The following is a 21,714-nucleotide window of genomic DNA, read 5'->3' as shown; positions in this document are numbered from 1 at the left end:
AAGCGTGGGAAGTAAATGTTAAGGTGCAGCCCTGCAATCTCCAGCTCACACAACTGCTGGCATCCGGTCGAGGAGGAGTCATCCCAGCTGGCGGGACACGTCATAAAAGACATGAGAATCCACACGTGATCCCACTACACAACACCTGCTGGTCACCTAATACAAATGAGACGGTACATGTTTATTCTGCTGGGTAGACAGAGGCGAGGGGATTTAATTAGTTTGCCCATTGTTTCAGCTTCGACGCTGGAAGATCGAATCGGCGAACTCGGCATTGTGCGTCCAGCGCGCTTTCCATGACGCCACGGTAGCATCCGCGGCGCAATGTGGAGAAGAGACCCATGATATGGCACGCCATGAATAACGTCTTAACGTCACGCTCTTTATGACTGCAACATTAAACGTAACGTACAAGCACTCCATTATGGGTGTTTCACCTGAAATTAAATAAAACAACAGAGTTATGGAAATTAAATGAGTACTCTTAGCATGGAAATTGTTAAGGCCCTCTGAAATGTTTTTCTGTGTGCGCCACTGTGCCACGCGCATGTCTTTTCATGGCGGCTCGCTGCCATAAGGAACCGAAGCCCACACAGCAACATAAGGAACCGAGCTCTCAGGTTTCTCGCGACACTTTTGTTTGCTGTTGATGCACAGTATCACGAGGCGGTTTGCGCTGACACGGTTGGGCTTATCGGACGTGTAAAAATGTACCTCGCACGGTACACTGATGAAGTGTCACAATGTTGGGTCAAGAGGCGATTTCAAGCAGCAATTATTTTGAGTTTCATTTGTACCCTCACGTTCACATTCCCGCCTGTCCGTCATGTGTGTTCTGTCTCGTTTGATCTGCCTCGTTCAGTCTATTAACCTAACGATGCGTCTCTGTGCCAAAAATAAAGTCAGTGATTTCCTGCTCAAGTGAGCATTGAAGCAGTGCTCATCTCCTGCTTACAGTGCCGAGTCAATTGTGAATATTGCACATCCGTCTGGCGGGGGTGAGTCTCTCAAAAAGACGGTCACTTTTGACTTCCCCACAAAGTGATACTCGTTTTATCAGCCATGGAGGGATGATGGGCTGCGTTAACCCCCAACCAAGATTTGACTTTGCAACATTGTGATTGCAAACCGCTCGTTCTACCACTGCGTCATTTGTGTGCCGTTCACATGCATCAGTGGTAACACTTGCGCGTCACAGCACAGTAAAAAAGAGCCTGGGTTCCATTCCCATCTTGGGCACCTTTCTGAGTAGAGTTAATACGTTATCTCCTTCTTCTACATGGCTTTCCTCCAGATTCTCAGGTTTCCTAATGATGGAAACCAGATTCTCAGGTTTCCATTAAAATTAATACTTTTATTAATTTTAATGTTTTACCTACGTGACTTTACCGAAAAAACCTAAGAATATGAATCCTTGCAGTCACGAAAGCTTCAAATCTAGAATTCCTAAAAAGAACCATTCAAAATAGCTGGTATCGGCCAAACTTACAAATACAAATTACTCAATTGGGATGGCACATTGCTACATCACCCCCTTGGCAAGGCCCTCCTGAGACTCATTGAGGATTTCCGGGGTAAAAAGCAAAGCAATAAGCAAGATGGATGGGTCAACAGATGCATCACGACTATCAGGATCAATTTAATTGATGCCTCTTGAGTAAATATTCGAATGCAAACATTTTATGATGAATACAGGTACACAATGGGAAGGAGCGGTGGGATAGTGGTTGGCGCACTGCGCAATGGGTCCAGCGAATTGAGTTGATTCCCTGGCCGCTGCTAACATCAATGTCGAGTGAGATCGGAACTGGTTCTGGCCCTTCCGCCATTTCTTACCAACAAGCACTCACTGGCGTGGTGAAGAATGGCAAAGCAATAATGATGTCCAGCAGGGCATTATGTTTTAATTAAGCAGTGGAAAGACAAAGCTACGTGCATTGTATTACTATTATAGATGTATGCAAAGAACGTTTTAATTTGACCCTGCCACATAAATCACAAAGAGCAGAATCCATCAGTAGCAATTTAAATGATAGCAGCCGGGTCACAACACCCACACAGTCAAGCTGTGTCAGATTACTGTGAAATCCCCGACAATGATGTGCTGCGAGCATATGGAGTTCCCCTAAATAAAATAAAGGAATTGTCGACGCAGCTGTTTTCAATCAAGCACAGAGTATTAAATTATACTTCTGGCAGGAAATTACTGCCCATGAAATATCAACATTTATTTTGTCCATTACCATCAATGTCATCATTAACATGGCCATTGCTGTGTTTGCACATGGCCCCCGACTATCAAGCCTGCGCGTTGAAGAGCGGAACATTTGAACTGAGTAATGACACCAATTGAAGAAATGGAGGCCATTGGAGAAATGCAATGCCCCACTATGATTAAATATAGTTTCCATAAGTGTCTGCAATAAGAAATGCAAATTTTCCAAGGAAGGCCAAAATGAACGCCCAATTAAACGAATATATGTAAATCTAAAAGTGATTCACAGCCGCACATTCGAAATTGCAACCTTGAAATATTCATGTTCCATTTCGAAGTGTTATTACGGTACAATAGTTGACGCGATGGGTTTCTTCTTCCTCAAGGAAACCATTCACAAGCCAATTTGAGAAATTAACTCGTCAACACGAAATCTAAACAGCAAAGGGACCGCTGCGATTCTGACCGCGTATGATAATGATTAAATTTGACCGCGTGGCCTCGACCGAGCAGTACCCCTTGCCGTGACAGTGATTTGCTTTCTGCAAAAACCGCTCGTGCGAGGGGTATTGTGTAGAGAAGTCCATGCCCGCAGCAGGTGGGATGGGAGACCTCATTTTAACGGAGGCACCACCTCTGCGTGCGCGACATTTCTCACGTGGCACACGGACACGCGCACACCCTTGAAGATGGAATTCCGGGGGGGTGGGGGGGATCCTATAATAATAACCACGCACCTGAGGAATTTTCTATGATTCTAAGGATAGAAATATTTTTGGTGGATGCTGCATTCGCATGTAGATTTTCACTCTGTTAGTAATTTCAGGAATTATCACAATTTATGGATGCGATTCGATTCAGGAATGGATTACTATTTTCACCACTTTTTATCGTCTTCTTTGTATGTGTGGAAACTGCAGTGTCCGGAGAAAGCCATGCATAATAGAGGGGAAAATAGGAAGCTCTGCTCAAAATAGATTTTAAATACACAGTGCACACTGCACTGTATATTTTAATATAAAGCGCACGCTACACAGAGAAACGGGTTTACAGATGACGCTCAAGGCAAGGGGAGGAGGGTGGGGTAATCATTTAACAGTGTCACAATCTCAGTTATCTTCAGCATTATTTCACAAGAGCTGAAATAATGCATTTAACAAGGCGAAAAACTCCTCGATGTCGCACTGAAAGCGTGCCAAGATGTTCATCTGACGGTTACCTGCGTTGAAAAGAACGTTAGTAAGTGTTATTCGCTGATTTAACGAATTCGCTAGCGTTCGACCAAAGCCGTTGTACTAAAACCCATCGCCATGGTAATGGTTACAGATTATTAGCCTTGCGATGCAGAGGTTGCTGGACCTTCCAGCTCAGCAGTTGAATCAATGCAGGCAACTCTACGAGATCTTGCCGCCTCTGTCAACCCAGTAGAATTAAGTGGGTGCACCACAATCAGTCAATCTGCAGGTCGCAAAGTATCGTCGGTACACACAACTCTTCCCGGCACGTCTGTCCAAAACAAAAGAGTAGGCCAAAATCACCTTTAAGAGGGCCTCTCTCTCTCTCTCTCACGAGCTGCATCGATTGGAGACCCTTCGGCTGGCAGCAATGCGAGCAAAAAATTGAACGCGCGACACCTTCGCCACCTTTTACCAAAACAACACTTTTGATCAGTGCTATTGTGTGAGAAGAGTAAAAAAAAAGCACTGACTCTACGTATGTCACACTTCAAGCTGAGTCAAGTGAAGCACAGCAAGCCCTGTCCTGGCTCCCCGCATCAGTGAGCGGACCCTGCGTGGCTGCCCGCAAAGCAAGGTGATCTCTTCACTGTGAAGCAAACTTTTTCGAGAGATTCGCACGCAGAAAAATGCAAACCTCAGACTACTTATTACGCCTGAATATTTCCTGTTGTGACGGAAAAAAGTCTGACGAGTTTCATCTGGTGGACGTTTATCCCATGCCAAATTTTGTCATGGGGTATTGACGATGCCCTCCTTTGCCCCACTGGTTTTTGAAGAGACCGCGGTGAGAGTATTCCTATGCGCGGACAATAAACACAGTTTAAATCCAGGTGGGTATATGACAATGCATGTACAAGAGCTCTTGTGCTCTCTGTGCCCGTATTATACAATAGGTACGCAATATACAAGCGCACACATCAACAGGAAAATGCAGACTGCTTGCAAGGGCGTGCAGGAAGGGTTGCCACCTGTCCTGGTTTTCACGGAATTGTCCTCTTTATTGAGGTAGCTGCTGTCCCGGGAAATCTGTCAGTTTTCCCAGGATATTAACGGTAATATCTATTTATCCGTCGTGTGCTAATATGCCACTCACGACAATGTATTTGCGCGTAGTTCTCCCCTCTTCCGGCATTGCGAGGTATTTTTTTATTTCTTGCGATGTCCCTGTTTTCTTTTGTAACCTCGCGCGCGTGCCGTAGTTTTGGTCAACAATCAGTGGGGAATGGAATGCGAAGACATTCACCCACGATTTCGGAACGCGCCACGGGCCGAGAGAAAACAACGCCTTTAATAATTCAACACCAACTTTCCACCACGACCGTGGCAATTCCCCACCGGTGTCGGCTTCCAGCAAGTGTGTACACAAGCTCGGCGCATTGTGCGTCTGAAAGCTCCGAATGTGGGCGTATGTAAAACGACATTTGGTGGAACCCTGAAATGTTCTGCTCACGCAACTTCTGCCAAAAAGGGCCTCTGCTCGAGGAAGTTCTAGAGATACCCCTCCAGAAGGTATTTAGACTGCTCTTTCACGCTGACCAGATAGATGTCTTAGGGAGAGGTCGGAGTACCCACACTTTATCCAACCAGATATACGACCTGCCGATCGACTTACTGTGGTGTACTCAATTATAGTGCTGGGTGGACAGAGGACGTGGTATTTAACAAACAAAAAAACTCGCCCATTTTTTCAACTACCGTGCCAGGAGTTCGAACTGAACCGGCAATATGTCATTTTTACAAAGCATAATCTTTGAGGTATCAATGAAGATTTTTTTGAATGGGGGACATCTTCTGCTGGAACTATTCTTGATTTTCTGCTATACTTCATGACAGCTTCCAGATTAATAATAGGAGTTTTCCCCCTTTTTTCTGGCAGCAAAACTGATGCTAGTCCAGAGGACGCCTTCTGAGATGAGGCTCAAAAGAAAGCTGTCTCTGGTTTGGACCAATCAGTTTCAAGGACAATGCATATATTATCAGAGTGTGTTTTTGTTTGCATTTTGACTGCAAGTATTGTGGTTAATGCAGACATGACTCCTTGTAAAAAGGTTTCAATTTTGTTGCCAGAAAAAAGGAGGAAAACCCTATTATAATATTTTGGTACTGGCAAAAGAGGTCTAATGATGTAGAAGCTTCCCGATTGCTGATGCACCCGAACTGGATATAATTATGCCATTAATTCCCAAGTGCTTGTAGATTGTGTTTTTTTTCTTTCTTTATTTTTACAATGTGCTTCGAGGCTTTTTGTGAAAAGTTTTGTACAAACTGAAATATTGATGACTGATGCCATTATATATCCAAATGAGTTGCGCCTGTTTCCTGAAAGGACAATGCGACGTCAGGTATTATTATTCCTCGGCTTTTATTCACGTGGCTGTTTCATATTTAGATTCCACAGGTGATGGGATATACAGACACAGGCACACACTGCACATATAGTGGATGGGGGGGGGGGGGAGCCGTGACACAGTGGTTATCACACTGTGCAGCTATGAGCCCGCGTAACCAGGTTCATAGCACTCATGTTCATCGCGAGTGGCAGATAGCACTCGCCACAAACGAATAACATTCGTGGCAAGTACCCTTCACCAACCCGCACAAATGCGTTCAAATGACCCCCACAATCCGCATGGAGTAGGGGGCCCCTCATCCAGAAGTGGATTGGCAAAAGGGCTGTACATGTACATTATGAAGGAGGTGTTCTCGCTACATCTGTCTGACTTAGGTCGTGCGATGCCATATAAGCAGTATGGTTTTCATTTGTCTTGGTTTTCCCAAGATTCATCTCTTTATCAGATAGCTTCTGTCCTACAAACATCTGTAAGTCTTGATAATTAGTTTTTTACCCTTCTATCTGGCAACAAAACTGACGCCTTTTTTTACAAGGAGTCATGTTTGCATAGACCACAATAGCTGCAGTCATAATGCAAAAAAAAACATAACCAGATATCTGGTCCAACCCATGTGAGACTAGGCTCTAAGGAAAGCTGTCTCGGGTGTGGACCAATCAACTTCAAGGACAGTGCATACAGAGTTATGTTTTTTTGTTTGTATTATGACTGCAGGTATTGTGGTCTATGCAAACATGACTCCTTGTAAAAAAAGGTGTCAGTTTTGTTGCCAGATAGAAGGGTAAAAAACCAATTATAATATTTTTTACTGGCAAATGAGGTTCCAATCTGTCAGTCTTCTCAGAGTCCCATTTTTTTGTCAATTGTGTAACAACAATAATAATAATGATGATAAGACAGCACCTCTTCCACTTTCCTGAGGAATTATTTTCCCATGGTATGCTCCTGTTTTTTTTGTTCCTCCAAGGTGGCAAGCTCGAGTGAGCGGTCAGCTCTGCTTGCCCCAGGACCCATCAGCAGCTGAGTTGCAGACCCATTGCATGCTAGCATGGAATGACAATCCAAGCTGTGATACGTGCGCAACGCACGCGTCTACACGCGAGCATATGCCCAACACCGGCGGTGGTATTATAAATAAGCAGCCGTGTGGGAATTGGTAAAACATTATTGGCGAGCCTTCGAGCACACGCTGTACCCTGCCAACAATGTGGCCGTCTAACAACGTTCCGCTCGAGCTGACGTCATGCGATTAACGTTGCCGTCAACACAATTACCTCGCAGAATTCGCAATTTTAGGAAGTAAAGTGGTCATTTCTGTTTAATCGCTGCGCGCACTTCTGCTGCGCCGGTGACATTTGTCAATTTCGCCGGAGTTGGAGGTGAACAATGGTAATCAGTGGTGAGAGGTAAACAATGGTAATCGGTGGTGGGAGGTAAACAATGGTAATCGGTGGTGGGAGGTAAACAATGGTAATCGGTGGTGGGAGGTAAACAATGGTAATCGGTGGTGGGAGGTTAACGATGACAAATATAATTATTCGGTGGTGGAAGCACTGCTCCACTGCTGCTGCAGCACCATCCACCCTCTTACGCTGTCCACGAGAACAGCTCAGAGCTGTTTGATCATTTCAATCCACAGTATCATGGTGGTGGCTGAGAAACTGGAACGCATTTTTTTTTGCTCGCGTGGCTGACTTGCAGCCAAACCGCTTTCTTTTCGTAAATCAATATCGTACAACATGATAATATACTATCCACAGCGCAAGCTGTAACTCTAACATAAAACGCGCTAATTATTCTTTATGAACCTCTTCTATTGAAAAAAATCCTTTAATCTCGTAAATAATGAATGTTTAACAGATTTCCTGCTGTTCTGTAATGCACATACACACATGCATTTCTGGCCAATTATGCAAGTGGCCGATTTAAAAAAGAATCCTATTAACAACGGATATCATATTAAATTTCAAATGCAGCCTCTTCCCACACAATGTTTAAGCACATTAGGTCTTGATTATTAATGCACATGATTACCTGCCTGCAATTCACTGAATAAATAGCATTGCATCCCCAGGCGAGAGCGAGACATCATTACGAGGGCCCACAGAGATGCCCCACTCCGTCACACGCACGGACATAGGCTGACTTGCAAAGGGTGGGTTTTTTTCTCTCATCTCCGTAGTACATGCATACAGTGGCTGTTGAGATTACAAGCATGCTGCACTCTTGCGCTAATTTGCTTCGTCGTCGGTCGAGGTCAATCTACTGCTGGAAAAAGCCCCTCCCTCAAATCCACTGCCATTTGTGTAATCGTCTAACCCAGCTCGTGCATACGAGCTCATTCATCGGCTCCGATGTCCTCAGTTTAGAGACGTCATTATTTTTGACCATCGGACGTCATCCCATGTTGTCATGTGTCCAAAATAATGCTTCGTCCGTCCTTATTCTGTACCCCAACGTTTGAAATGACAAGCAACACGCAACCTTTCCACTACAATAACCCCATAGGCGCAAATGCCTTAAATGACAGATTAGATTGTTATTTATTCAATTCAAGTTGCTAACGGGGTGCTTCTAAATAATAATATTCATGAGTTTTGTTAAAATTGCTCTGAGGGGTATTCATATTCTGCGGCAAAACACATCTCAGCCATTCTCAATTCACTGCTGGATGAAGGCCTCTCCACACAATGTGGGGTGATGAGTTTTTTTTTTTTGACCACGCTGGTCAGTGTGGTTTGGTGGAGGGGGGCGGGATAGTACGAGCAGTTCCGATATCACGAGTCACGAATATTAGCCGTGCCTGGGAAACGAACTGGGTTCACCGGGTTCGTAGCGCAACTCGTTAACCATTGCACATCTGCTCTGCCAACTCCTGCATAAGCAGAGGGGGCAATTCTAAATAAAATTCGACGGACAGATTCTTATTCCCATTGCACGCATCCCATCCGAAATAGATAACTTATTTAAACCACCAATAAAGGCAGCATTTACAGATTGCCCTACAATTCCAACTTTTGGATGCAACATCAAAACGTTCGTTGCCGACCTAATCAATGCCACTCCGCACATTCCCGTTCCGACGTCATCCGAGTTTGTTTGCCGAGCTCAGAGAAGACATCAGCATCAGCACATCAGCAGCAGCAGCAGCAGCAGAAGAAGAAGAGGCAGCAGCGACAGAAACTAACGACGTCTGGCTCCCTTTTGCGCGACAAGCCTCCGGAAGCAGCGAGGCCGTCACTTGGCAAAGCTCGCAAAAAAATTGACGACCGCTGACCGCGAGAAACCATCGGAGAGAGGGCCCCGAGATTGGGGTGGGGGGGTTCGTCCGTCCGCCTGTTGTGCGAGAACAAAGTTTGGCGACAGCGGGCGCAGTCGCCCCGGCAACAAGCCGCTCTGATGCCGCTTAAAGCCCCGCAGCTGCGCCCCAACGGAGAACGAGAGGCGCGCGCGGTGGCCACTTACGCGGCGCGGGATTCTCCTGCCAACACCGCAGCCTCGTGGCACACCGGCTACCCGTGGAGTCGTGCGCGCGCCGGGGGCAGCGGTAGCGTTTAGCGGCCGGCGCTGCGCTGACTTAACCCGGCCACCCGGGTTCGATTCCCGCCCACGGACCGACACCAGTGACGATTATCTGAACCGGTCCCGGGCCTCCCCTAGGTCGACTCGGCCTCAAATGAGTACCCGGCGCGGTGTGTAAACATCGCCGCTGGGGAGACAAAGGCGTCCCGCGCGTGGTGTTGGCCACCCACCCCCTCGTGTGCCGTGCCGGCCTTCATAGGTGCTTGCTAACAGCACTTGCCCCGACAGTATGTGTAGCCTATACGGGGAGTCTTTGTCTTTGCCAGGGGTACATTGTGGGAGACGTGGCTGTCCACATACCTCCTGAATGTTTGATACGACTAAGAGAGCAGGCAAACTTTCTTTATTGCAATTATGGTCATTTGAATTCCTTCTATTAGGTGGCATTAATACCGATTATGCTGATGGCAGAATATTTTAATAAACAGTGGGGCACGGACAGTCGGCTCAGCATTGAGCCAGTAGTCAATCTCTGTGTAGATTTAATATCTGTAATTGATACCCACCAGGATGCATTCGTTAGTTGGTCGGTACACTTGCCACACCACAGACGGTTTGTATTGGGATGAGTAATGTCAAAATCCCAGATTGGTAAATAACTCACTGCAAACTGACCAGCATGGCGAAATAAGGTTAAAAAAACATGACTGAAATTGCATGAGGCGGAATGCATCCAGCAGTTGATTTGACAACGGGCTGTACAATATCATTGAAACTAGATAACTGTCCACCCTGCTTTCCACCGTGCCCTCACATCTATGGGTTATGCGCCGTCGTAAGCCTCCTGTGACGGTCATTAGATTACAGATGGATGATGACTTCTTGCTGCATTCGAAATGCCTCACTTGTGAAATATAAAAGGCCCTTCTCGTGACAGTTGTGGAATTGTCAGCAATAAGCTGTCGTTATTCTACACCCATCACAACTCCTTCCCTCTCAAACACTTTATTGCCACATTATAATCCAAACCTCCAAGTTTCTTACCCTATCCTGACATGATGCTCCTGCTGTTGTGGAGTGACTCATGCAGCCAACTACGGCTACAGGGTTTGGTGGTACATGTTTTTTTATGTCGTTTATTGTGATCACTGTTACATTGCTTATGGCTTTATTTTGGTGATATTGAAAACGTGTTTTGGTTTGGCCATGTTTGTTTGTTGTAGTACGGAGTTAGAATGATGGCTTTAATCTAAGTTGTCTTGTGGTTGTTGTTGTTGTTGTTTGACTTGCATCCCACTGGGATTTTTGCACAGCGTTGGTGTACGATGCTTTTTTTCTGGAAGACTGCAATGTTTTCCTGCATTTTTCTGTTTGCGCATAGTCACTTTAAGATGTTTTCTTGTTCATGTTTTTGTTTTTTGTTTGTTGCGGTTGCACCCGATTCAAGAGCCGAATGGCTCACATGGCTATACCAAATAAATTATACTGAAACTGAATGATATTCCTAGTTACCTTGTTAAAGTCCACGCCTCTAATTAGACAATAACACGAACATCATTCCTACCTTAAGCGACAATATTTCTGACTCCAATCATTAGTCAATGGTGCTGCTGCATGCATGTGTTAGGTAGACATGACATATCATGGGGATAGGTAGTGCACTGGTTAACGCACTCCGCTATGATCCTGGCCAACTGAGTTCGATTCTCTGCCCCAGCTATCGTAAGTGGCATATGTTATTATAATCGGGTCTGTGCCTCCCCTAGGTCTATTCAGCCTGAGTACCTGGTCCAGCGAGGAAACATCAACATAGACTAAAGTGGCTGGGCATTGTACGGGCACAATAAACCCATAGGGCGCTGGGCTGGCCTTAATAGGTGCTCGCAAATGGAAATTGCCCCACCAGTTGGTGAAAGGCTATAAGCGAAACTTTGTCATTGATCACAGGGGCTGCCTTCCAACTCGACTTCCTGTGCATCTCTAATCCAACGCCTCTTGTATTGTGTCAATTATCAGGCTAAAGATAACTTATTTAGGGAGTGAGGGCAGGTTGCTGTGTTAACTCGTGAGCTACCACAATATACGATGCTAATCACCTCGTTGTGGTAAAGCTTTAATGAGGCAACTGAATGTTGAATGAATTTCAGGATCACCCCTCGTATCGAGAGGGTCAGTCAGTGCATGTGGCGTGAACATGTGAAATAAATTTAGCGTGAAAGAAGCAGCTCGCGGGCATCATCAATTGTGACAATGTTCTCTCTCTCTACCTTTTTCCTGCCGTTTTCATACATCCACCATCACTCCGCTCCTTGAGACCATGGGTGCTGAATAGCTGACAAATATTTGTTTTGACCACAAATAACATCCAATTACTAACTCGTGTGTTCTTGTATCGTAGCTTCATACTCTCTGAATTCCTCTCACAGCTGGGAACAAGAAGGAAAAAGTGATCTTTTTCCACTTCAACATGTGAACCTTGCCGACACATCATGTTCTCTTCTTCAGATCCTAAGGTCCACCACTCACATGTCTGATCTGGATTCTCCCACCGCTTTGACGGATGAGCGTTCAGCTATTGTTGTCTTGAATTCTGGATGTAATTTAAAATCATTTATTCATGGCTTCTCATGCGGGAGACAATTCCGACCCGAGCCGTAGCAACTGCTTATATAAAGTAAAGATAAAGAGGCTTGTGTTGCTTCCGAAACGTCGTGAACTTTTTTAATTTGTTTTATTTCACTTTTATTAATTTAAAATTTTTTACCTACGTGACTTTACCGAAAAAAGCTAAGAGTATGAATCCTTGCAGTCACGAAAGCTTCAAATCTAGAACTATAATATCTTGCTCAAGCCACTTCCAGAGGAAGGAGCCCCCCCCCCCCCCCATGAGGGAGTTCTGAAGAGCTCCCCTCTCGACCGACTGCTCCACCTCTTTTAGAAGAAGTGGAAGCACCCACATTTTACCCACGCCACAGGCAAACCTCCTGATCAACTCATTTACATGGAGGACCTCTTGTTTTTAAAAAAAAAAATCCTTTATATTAAGTTCACTTGCTTGCTTGCTTGCACACTTAAGACCGTGCAAATCTTTCGGTCGTTTTTTAACCCACTTCCCGTGATCCGATCGAGCTGACATTTTGCACACTGACTCGTTGTGCGTGACAATTTATTTTCGTGAAAAAAAATTCCAAAATTTTCCACTTTTTAGGAAAACAAATAAATTCATATTTAATTTAAAATACCAATGTGATAAAAATGAAACTCTTACTCAAGAAAAACAGAAATGAATAATAAAATAAAACCGATGCCACGCATATAAAGGATTTATAGTGAAAAACTTTGTTTTTACGGGTTCATTTTTACGGATCACCAAGACAACTATAACTAGCCAACATGTAGCATGAAACTGGGGGGGAAACGACTATAAGGTGGGTGTGTGACCCACATGCTGCTAACGCTCAATTGTTTCTGTTTTGACAGCAGTATTACGATTCGGATTCTCCATGGCATACAGCTCTGCATCTGCAATGATCGCTGTAAATCCCGGCCCATTGTTAGTTAGCAAGGTATTACTGCAGCATACACAATGATAGAATGGATACTATGTTCACAGTGTTTCTTTGTATATTTAGGGATATTGTCACTGCACCTGTGCACCTGTGTTTGTTTCATTCACTCCATCAAGTGTGTATAATATGAATACCATAATAGCCTGAGTATGGTTTCAAAGGTAATCTAAACTTTACCAAACTCAATGGTATTAAAAAAAAAGATTTCACAACGTTTGATGTTATAAATAACATAAATCATTGTAGTTTAATATCACTGTCATAGACGGGCATTTGCATTTGGTACAAGCTACATATAAACACATTCCTGCGGAGGGAGCTGGTAGGAACGTTGGGTTACTCGGTCAATGGCCAGGGTCAACGGCGGCGTGGTGTATTCCGCAAATATGCCCGACTGTGAGGGCGGGCACAAGCCGGCGTGAGTAGGTTAAACGTTGAGTTTTATAAGGGCACCACGGGGTGACCAGCCCCACCTGTCCAACCCCCCACTCAGCCCCACCCTCCCCACCCAGCCCCTCCCCACCCTCCCCACCCAGCCCCTCCCCACCCTCCCCACCCAGCCCCACCCTCCCCACCCAGCCCCTCCCACCCTCCCCTCCCCACCCAGCCCCTCCCTCCCCACCCAGCCCCTCCCTGCACGACAGACAGACGGACACAATAATCCCCTGTGGGCTGGTGTAACCAGGAGGTTCCTACCAGTATAAGAAAAGTGTGTTATATATCACAAGTCTCTTAGAGCACCAAAAATATTCGGGGGCATTGAGGGAACATCTAGGGTCTTTCTAGTTAATGTTAATAATATTGTTGTCGTGCTTGACCGACTGAAAGTTTGTTTTCTTTAAACATACTCTATAAAGATAATTTGATGCCTAAAGGTTGTGAGCATGCACTCAAAAGCGCTGTGCCTTCTTTCTTTCTATCAAACATTTCTCTCACAATTCATCCTCAATGTGCTATTGGCGTCATGGCACGAGATTAAAAACTCTCGCAGAGCGAGCAGTGCAACCTTTTGTACTTGAGAATGGTCCATGAAAGAGAATATCACAGAGTTTCCTCTGTGATCCCGTCAAGTGATCTTAATGTACACAATGGAGGGAAGCACTTTCCCACCCGTCCTGCTACAGATTTATATTTATCAGATGACAAACATTCCTCACCTGGAAATTAGGCAAAATAAGTGCAAAATAAAATTGACATTATTTTTTGTGCATTTATTGGTAACTAGGCTGAAACCATCAACAAACTACACTTCATATATGTACCTATGTTGAGCTTCTTACCCATCGTACGTAGCCAACCGTGACAATCAGTCAGTCCGTTTATTTAGGGTTAAGCCCATTGAGTCAATAAGTTATTTTTCAATGGCAAACCCAGCCAAAATGACTTCACAACTCAGTTTAATCATAGGTGGCCGCCTGGATTCTAACCAAACTCCAGAGGTGACACCTCAGCTCCAGTTAACCTCTGAGTCACTCCAGCCACCTCCCACAATACTTTATTTAATGTAGAATGTAACTCTGCTATAGTGAAATCTGCACTCGCCTGCAATAGAGTTACAGCTTATGTAACATACATATTACAATCAAAATTGGCTAAGGTTAAGAAATTATAATGGTAATTTAGCCACCCCAATCAGACAAGTAAGCCCATGAGTCATTTTCGAGCAAATTAACCTGGTTTACGAAATTCTTAATTAAATCTGCATGTTGTTGCACTGACCCATTGCGACTGGGCTGCACTATTAGCCGTGCACTCCAATGAACAGATCTGCAGTGAAACTGTCTTCTGGGATAAAGGCACATGTAGCTTCAGTAGACACACTGACTTGTTTATATCAGAAGGGAGAAAAAAAAACTCAAAGCTGCAGTGTCAACGCTGCGGCATTTTGTGGTTCAGGCATTGCAGTGTGGATTTCGGCTGTGCACCAATGGCGATTTTTAGCACAATACTCCAAAAGCCCTTGCTCACCCCGCAATCAACAACATCTTATCTACTCTACGGCAGTCCCCCACCACCCTCTCCCACTATACGGTCCCTCTTGCATCAACAAACAAGGTGCTGCCTTTCCATTGTGCTAATTTACTCTATTAGGGTACAACACAAGACCTAATAGCCATTCTGAATAATTACGTTACAAGAGACAATGATGTACTGTATTAGGTGTATGGGCACACTGCTTTATCGTTCAGAGTTGAATTTATGCTTGGTGCACCTGTGATAGAGTTCGTTTCTATATATGTTTAACACGTTAAAATGTAATTTACCAAACGGTAATTTCTCATTTGTTGCCTGACTAGTTTGCAATTCAGTACCGATGTTGTTCATCACGAGGCCATCGTGTTATAGTGATGCCAGAGTGATTGAAACGCTATCAAATACTTAAAATACACTGTGAACAGAACACCTCCTTACCTAAAAATGGTTAACCTGAAGCTTTTGCATTTCAATTGAGTGGCCATTCATAATACATCTTTCAAAACTTGGATTGCAAAATGCTGCAAGCTCTTTTTAAGACTTGATATTAAATCACTGTTATGTTTTGTTACACAGATAGTTTCAGCTGCAGTGAATAATATAATGGATTTTGGTAACCAGGCATGTTTCGACAATGTACTGAAGAGATATCTAATTTCCAAATGTCACAGTCACGAATGAGTTGTTAGATATCCTTTGCATGCTTCAGACTGCATCAATATAGGGGCATTGTATACATGTCCTGCCATACATTTTAAGACTGAAAGCAGATGGCAGCACAATAGAGGGCAGATCGGAGAGGTGAGGTGTTTGCACGCTTAAACAATTCACTTGAACGCACCCTTAACACTTTTCAGACGAGTCAGCGGTGCGGTAAATGAAACACTGATGAACCAGGAATAATTAGATGCTGGCAAAAATGATGAAATCCCATTCAAAAGCGTCATTATAAACAGTTTTAATTTTTAGTGCAGGTGTACTAATGTGCGATTTTACATTCATTTCGCATATAAGAAAATGTCCCAACAATAACATGTAGTCAACGGTGATGCGGTACTGTGTTTTCAGAGCTGAGCCAACTGACAAACACAGACACGCACGTTGGAGCAATCAGCGATGCGCACACCACGCACCCCTGTGAACGCATTGGATGACGAGGAGCCTTTTAAACGAGCAGAAAACCCAAAAGTCTTTTTCAATCACAGCAGCAGAAGATATTAAACAAAAGTAGAAAAAAAACACATTAACATGGTTCTAGATCATAACTCTTAGATGTCAAAGCGACATCCCAACAATACTGCACATTCACGTTAAAGCCTGCATTGCATGCTGGTTATACTTAAGCGAAGCCAGGAGCTATTTGGGTAATCACATGCAAGAACGTGCTTTGGTGGAGATGGGTTAATGTCCTCGCGTGAATGGCCATCATCTGGCCGTGACCAGGCATCGATAAACAATGCACCACGACCGCCTTGGGTTCCCTATGGATGCGGATGAAACAGTCGGGGTTAGGGTATAGGATGGGGGGATGGAGTCTGCGTTTCGCTTCCAAAGCGCTGCTCATTTATAGACTTGACAGCACACACGGGGGCTATCTCGTGCATTGCTGGCCTCTGTAATAAGCAGGGTTTGGGAACCCACATTTTTCTGGCTGGACAAACAGATGCACGACACAAAAATAACTTAGTCTCTGATCGTGTCCTACTGTTGCCGTGAGTTATTGCCCATCACAAGCCAGCAAACGCGTTATTGCCAAACGTATAATATTAAAACGATGACGGTGCATACCTAAAATGAGGCGAATGAGTGTCAATAATGTTTGCAACAGTACGCGTCGTCCAATATTAATGACAAAAACGCACTACATTAGTGTAATAACCAGGGCTCAACAGATACAACGCGAGCATCTAATGTTATTACCCCCATTGAGATATTTCAGCAAAAGTAGGTATTACTGCACGCAGTCAGATTGGGCAATATCGTTGCACACTGTATAACCGCCGCACCGCGCGGGCGCTATCCATGGTACTGAATGCGAACGCCAATGGCCACTTAAGGGCTACAGCACGGGGGGACTTGCAAAGCTCAGCACAAAAAAACATGGTAACGTCTGTGGGTGACTCATTAGCATACCGCTCCCTTCGTTGTCCACTTGCACGGTTTCAATAATGAATGGCATTTCGTTTTGTGTAACGTGTCAGCAACGGAAACGCGATCTGGGCATTTATAAAGAAAGAAAAACCATTGACCAGTCATTTCTTCATGTGCATCAACTATTGCCAGCAATGACAGGGCATACAATAAAACGCGACGTGCGTGTAAACACGAAGGTCTGCGAAATTATCTTAACATTTTACACATTTTGAAAAAACCCCACTATAGTTCAGCTTTTACTGTAGAATTACAAACACGCACTGCTATTGAGTACGGCAGGCTCACGTTTCACACTTAAACGTTCAGTCTCGCTGTTGCTGCTGCTGTTGTTTGCAACTTGCGCACGCGCTGTAAAAAAAATGGCAAAGCAACAAGCAAAACAACAAAACAATACATAAAACATCCCCGCCCAAAACAAAAACCAACGTTAAAAAAAACCACGCACACTTGACTTACGTGTCCCATCAAACCGCGTTGCAATCGTGTCCAGGAAAGTATTCTGCGGGGCAAGCAATCCTTTCATCACTGGCATCTTGGTCCAATGTTCTGGGTGCAGCCATCAAATAAAAAGTGCTAATCTCGCATCCACGCGGACCGGGCACGGGTCCCGGAGACCCGACGGTGTCTCTCGCACTGGGTCAACCTCTCTGCGCTCCACGAACGCAGAAGTAAACACAGCGGCAGGGCGCATTACATCCTCACGTCGCCGCGGCTAGCGCGCAGGGCACCGCTGGTGATCTGTGTTACTTTATTATAAAAACAAAAGAGAATTAAATAAATAATTGTGGGGGTGGTAGCGGTGGTGCTCGGGGGATGGGTTAGGGGCTGTGGCTGTTTGCGGGGAGGGAAGCGGAGGAGGAGGAGGGGTGGGTTGGCCAGTAGCACTAACACAGCGTGGACATAAACTGAGCGTCGTCGGGTTGATGCGAGCTGGTGTGACAAAAAAAAAAACCTGACATGTATCTTGCGGCAACGAACGAGCCGTGGAGTGGTGCCCGACCAGCCCCGCCTCTTACGATTATAACCCTTTTATGGAGCCCCTGCGCTAACAAAAAAGCCGGGGACCCGGTATCCAAGCGGCGCCTGTATGAGCAGCTGACATCATGCGCCGAGTCGGACTTAACCATTATGCGCGCCTAAGCCACGCCGCCCACTTCTCGCGGTATAATTATACAGTATATATATCCGTGTGCATTACACATTGGTGTGGGAGGGTATGCCAAGCATTGTAGCGCAGATTGCACGTTTTATTTTTAACCGAAATGATGGTGCGAGAACAACACTGGTGAGGTTCACGCAAACAAAATAGGGTGCCGATGGTGTTGATGGATGGTGATGTATCTTCGACTAGGAGACTCGCTAATGAGCATTGGATCCACATGTGATGCATGAGACTTGGGTCCGATAGGCAAAAGTACTGGGGAGAGCGGGGATTGTAGCTTCCCCAGAGCGATGTGCACGTTGACACTGGCTCATTCGACTCTGTACGCGCGGATTCGATCCATGCCGGGTGTTCAGGCACTACCGCTTTGCACAGCTGCTGAAGCCTTAACGCAGAGACAGCGCTTCAAATCTTGTCTGAAGACACTGCAATGCGAAATTCCGAATTTGGTACCGCCACTGCACCCATCCCCGGGAAGCTCCCGCGGTAGACTTGCAAATCAGAGGTCGGCCGATTCGATTGAAACAATGGGCACAGTTAATCGATTAGCTGGTCGCCCATGATGGGGTCAAATGTGGAACTCCCACTTCTCCCACAACGTCGGGCACATGTGGAAGAGTTGGCCAGAATAGGGGTCTCTCTTGAGCACACTGCAGTGGAGACCTATCCGTCAACAGCAAGAAAATGCAGGGCTGAACCCTTAACCTTTTCCCGCTGTTGGTTCTTGAAACATCGGAACATTTACGCAACAACAACAAAAAATCGACGAAAGGCCGACATTTGCAGGTGAGTAGGACCCATAGTGTTACAATAGAAGCAACGTGACTTCATGCTATGAAGCTCGCTCTCTTCGATCTATATGAAAATAAATGTGGTCGCTTGAATAGATCCGTATTTAAGTGAGTGAAAATCGCTGATCAGTGAATGAGACCATTTATTTTACCGGCGTTACATTGTTCACCTCCTTTGGGGATGTCCATAAATGACGTCACGCACCTGGGGGGGGGGGGGGTCAGACATTCGTGACGATGTGTGACGAGGGGGGGGGGGGTTGAGAAATGTGACGTCACGTTCTACTTAATTAAATATACTTTTTAATAAATGTTTTCTCCTACAACATTAGAGAGCAGCGCCACATTAAATACGCACTACAATGACAATAGTTTAAAGCTATTTGAAGCATGTTTTATATTTTTTTGCGGGGGAGAGGCAGAGCTTTGTGACGTCATATTTGAGAGGGGGTCTGACTTTTTGTGACGCCGTGTGACGAGGGGGGGGGGCGGTCAAAAATCGTCCAAAATCGCGTTACGTCATTTATGGACGGCCCCTTTACAATTCTTCGAGGGGCTGATTCCGGTACTGCTTACACTTTAATGTCAGTTTTTTTTCTTCCTGTACGCCGTGGTCTCTGAACAAAACATTCTAGTTTAGGAATAACTCTACATTTGATTAATCGTGACCATCCACGAATGTCTCCCCAAGCTGTCGCCGTCTCTGATGGAGCCGCGATGACACAATCTAAATCCCACACACGAGCTAATCTCCACGTTCATTTTCGTGGTCGACATTCTCAGCCGCGTTCTTTCCTACCTTACAGCGACTGGCCCTGCCCAGACTCACGTTAATGCACGTGTTCTTTGTCCATGTACACGTTTCTGAGCCATGTTATAGCAGGATATTACATTTTGTTGTTCTTCTTCTTTAGTGACATTGGTAAGTGCCTGTTTATTTTTATGATCAAGTTCAGTTTTAGAAATGTACCTCCAAACGTTCGCGCTCGCATTTTTATTTCGTCGATTGGATCCCAGGCCCACCTTCAATAACTGCCCGAGGTATATGTGAAGTGTTTTCCAGTTGTGTCCCAGTTGTAATCGTGAGAAATGGTGAATGGCTTTTGTTATTTTCTTTGAACCTATCTTCGTGACTTTACCGAAAGAGCCAAAGAATATATATTTACCCTCATGTTAATAATTTATCACGAACACTGTGACCTTCGTTGGCAGCCAGTGGGGGTATTGCATTGTTCACACCTTGGTACCTTCCACTTCAGATGCCCAATCCCATCTCAAATCGTCCCATTGTACCCGCCGCTTCATAATAAAAACACGAGAGTCCGAAGATTGAAGTATGAAACTGTAACATTTAAGTGGTAAGGCGAGACTAAGCCTTAAAAATCACTAGGAGGTACATGCAGGGTTCGACGTGATGGCTTGGACTGCTAGAAAACTAAGCTCTCAGCCGAGCTGAAGGCATAATTACACAGAGCGTATGTGGCGTTCCATTTATTCAAAAACCTTTCACCGACAACATCATATTCGTTTGTCAATTTATGATCGAAATGGACGTAAATTTGCTTTCATACACTCAGGCAAGGCGCCCTGTTAAAGTTTATTGAAATGTCCTGTCGAGTGGCCTGATGGTACAAAATATAAAAACAAAAGGTGGTAAAGAGACCAATCTCGCCGCTGCGCGAGTGCTCCTGGCGGTGCACGTGTCCGCCGGGTTGACATTTTCTGGCAAGTGAATAATTACGCGGTTGCATCTGCATGAGAAATGTTTTTTTGTTTTGTTAACAGACGCTTCATCCTGCTGCGTCGCCATGGCGATAATTTTCCTCAAAGCCCTCGTGATGAAAGCGTGCGGTCCACAATGGCCAACTGGTGCACGGAGCATGCCATGAAAAATACAGCTGCTCAGAAGAAAAAAAATCACGCCACCAAACGCGTGGGGTTTTAGGGCTGAGTTGACGGGTGTTGGGGCAGAGCAGCAGTGCAGTGGTAAGCGCATTGTGCCACGAATCTGGCAACCCGAGTTCTAATTTTCGTAGTCACAGCTCACATAAGTGGTAAGTGATCTCTAAAGCCGGTTCTGAACACACACTCCATTTTCGGCACAGTGGGCAGTGTGCCGAAGTATGGTAAAAAATAAAATACACCCAATGATCAACACGGCATGAGAACATCATCCAGCAGTGGGTCGATAAAGGGTCTGTAATTATTTGATGTAGTTTTTATTAATGGTTGCATTAATCGATACGCCATATACATGAATTACCAAGGAAGGGGCATAGCGGTTTTTGGTTAGATATGGATTTACGGTTATGAGGCTGAATTAGCACAATTTTGCAGAGCATGATAAGACAGCGGCTCATATTTATGTGCAACGGGACCTCCTAGCAAGGGGTCTTATCAGCTCACACAGCCTGACCGGCAAAAGTGGGGGTCGGCTGATTGTGGTGGGGGTGGGGGAGGCGCAATGTATGAACAATAAAAACCTCGCTGACGTCACCACAAGTCTAGAGGCGATGGCAGAGAACGCTGCGAGCAAGCAACGCCTCGATTGTTTTCCTAAGCGTCAGGTTTTACGGTGAAATCGATCCGGTCGGTTGTGTGCGTGTGTGTGTATCACTTTTTCTCTCTCTACCCCCCGTCCCCCCCCCCCCAAATACATTTTAAAAAGACAGCATCGTGCGGGAATGGGCGACTGGGGGGTCATCCGTAGGTCAGCAAATGAAACACGGGAGCTGTCG

General features: G+C 45.2%; 1 protein-coding gene across 2 annotated transcripts in view; it reads right to left on the bottom strand.

The window, feature by feature from the left end:
• The window catches only part of LOC133344678 (potassium voltage-gated channel subfamily H member 8-like), a 110,305-nt gene extending 91,896 nt beyond the window's left edge, over positions 1-18,409 (bottom strand). For both annotated transcript variants that reach the window (XM_061554735.1, XM_061554736.1), the window contains exon 1: positions 17,480-18,409. In XM_061554735.1, the coding sequence (XP_061410719.1) occupies positions 17,480-17,555 (76 nt within the window). In that variant the 5' untranslated portion in view covers positions 17,556-18,409. The remainder of the gene's footprint in view (positions 1-17,479) is intronic.
• Positions 18,410-21,714: the final 3,305 nt, after the last annotated feature.

Source organism: Lethenteron reissneri, chromosome 20 (assembly GCF_015708825.2).
Source record: "Lethenteron reissneri isolate LAM-NWPU_2019-01 chromosome 20, ASM1570882v1, whole genome shotgun sequence".
Classification (NCBI taxonomy): Eukaryota; Metazoa; Chordata; class Hyperoartia; order Petromyzontiformes; family Petromyzontidae; genus Lethenteron; species Lethenteron reissneri.
This window is presented reverse-complemented; position numbering and strand designations above follow the sequence as displayed.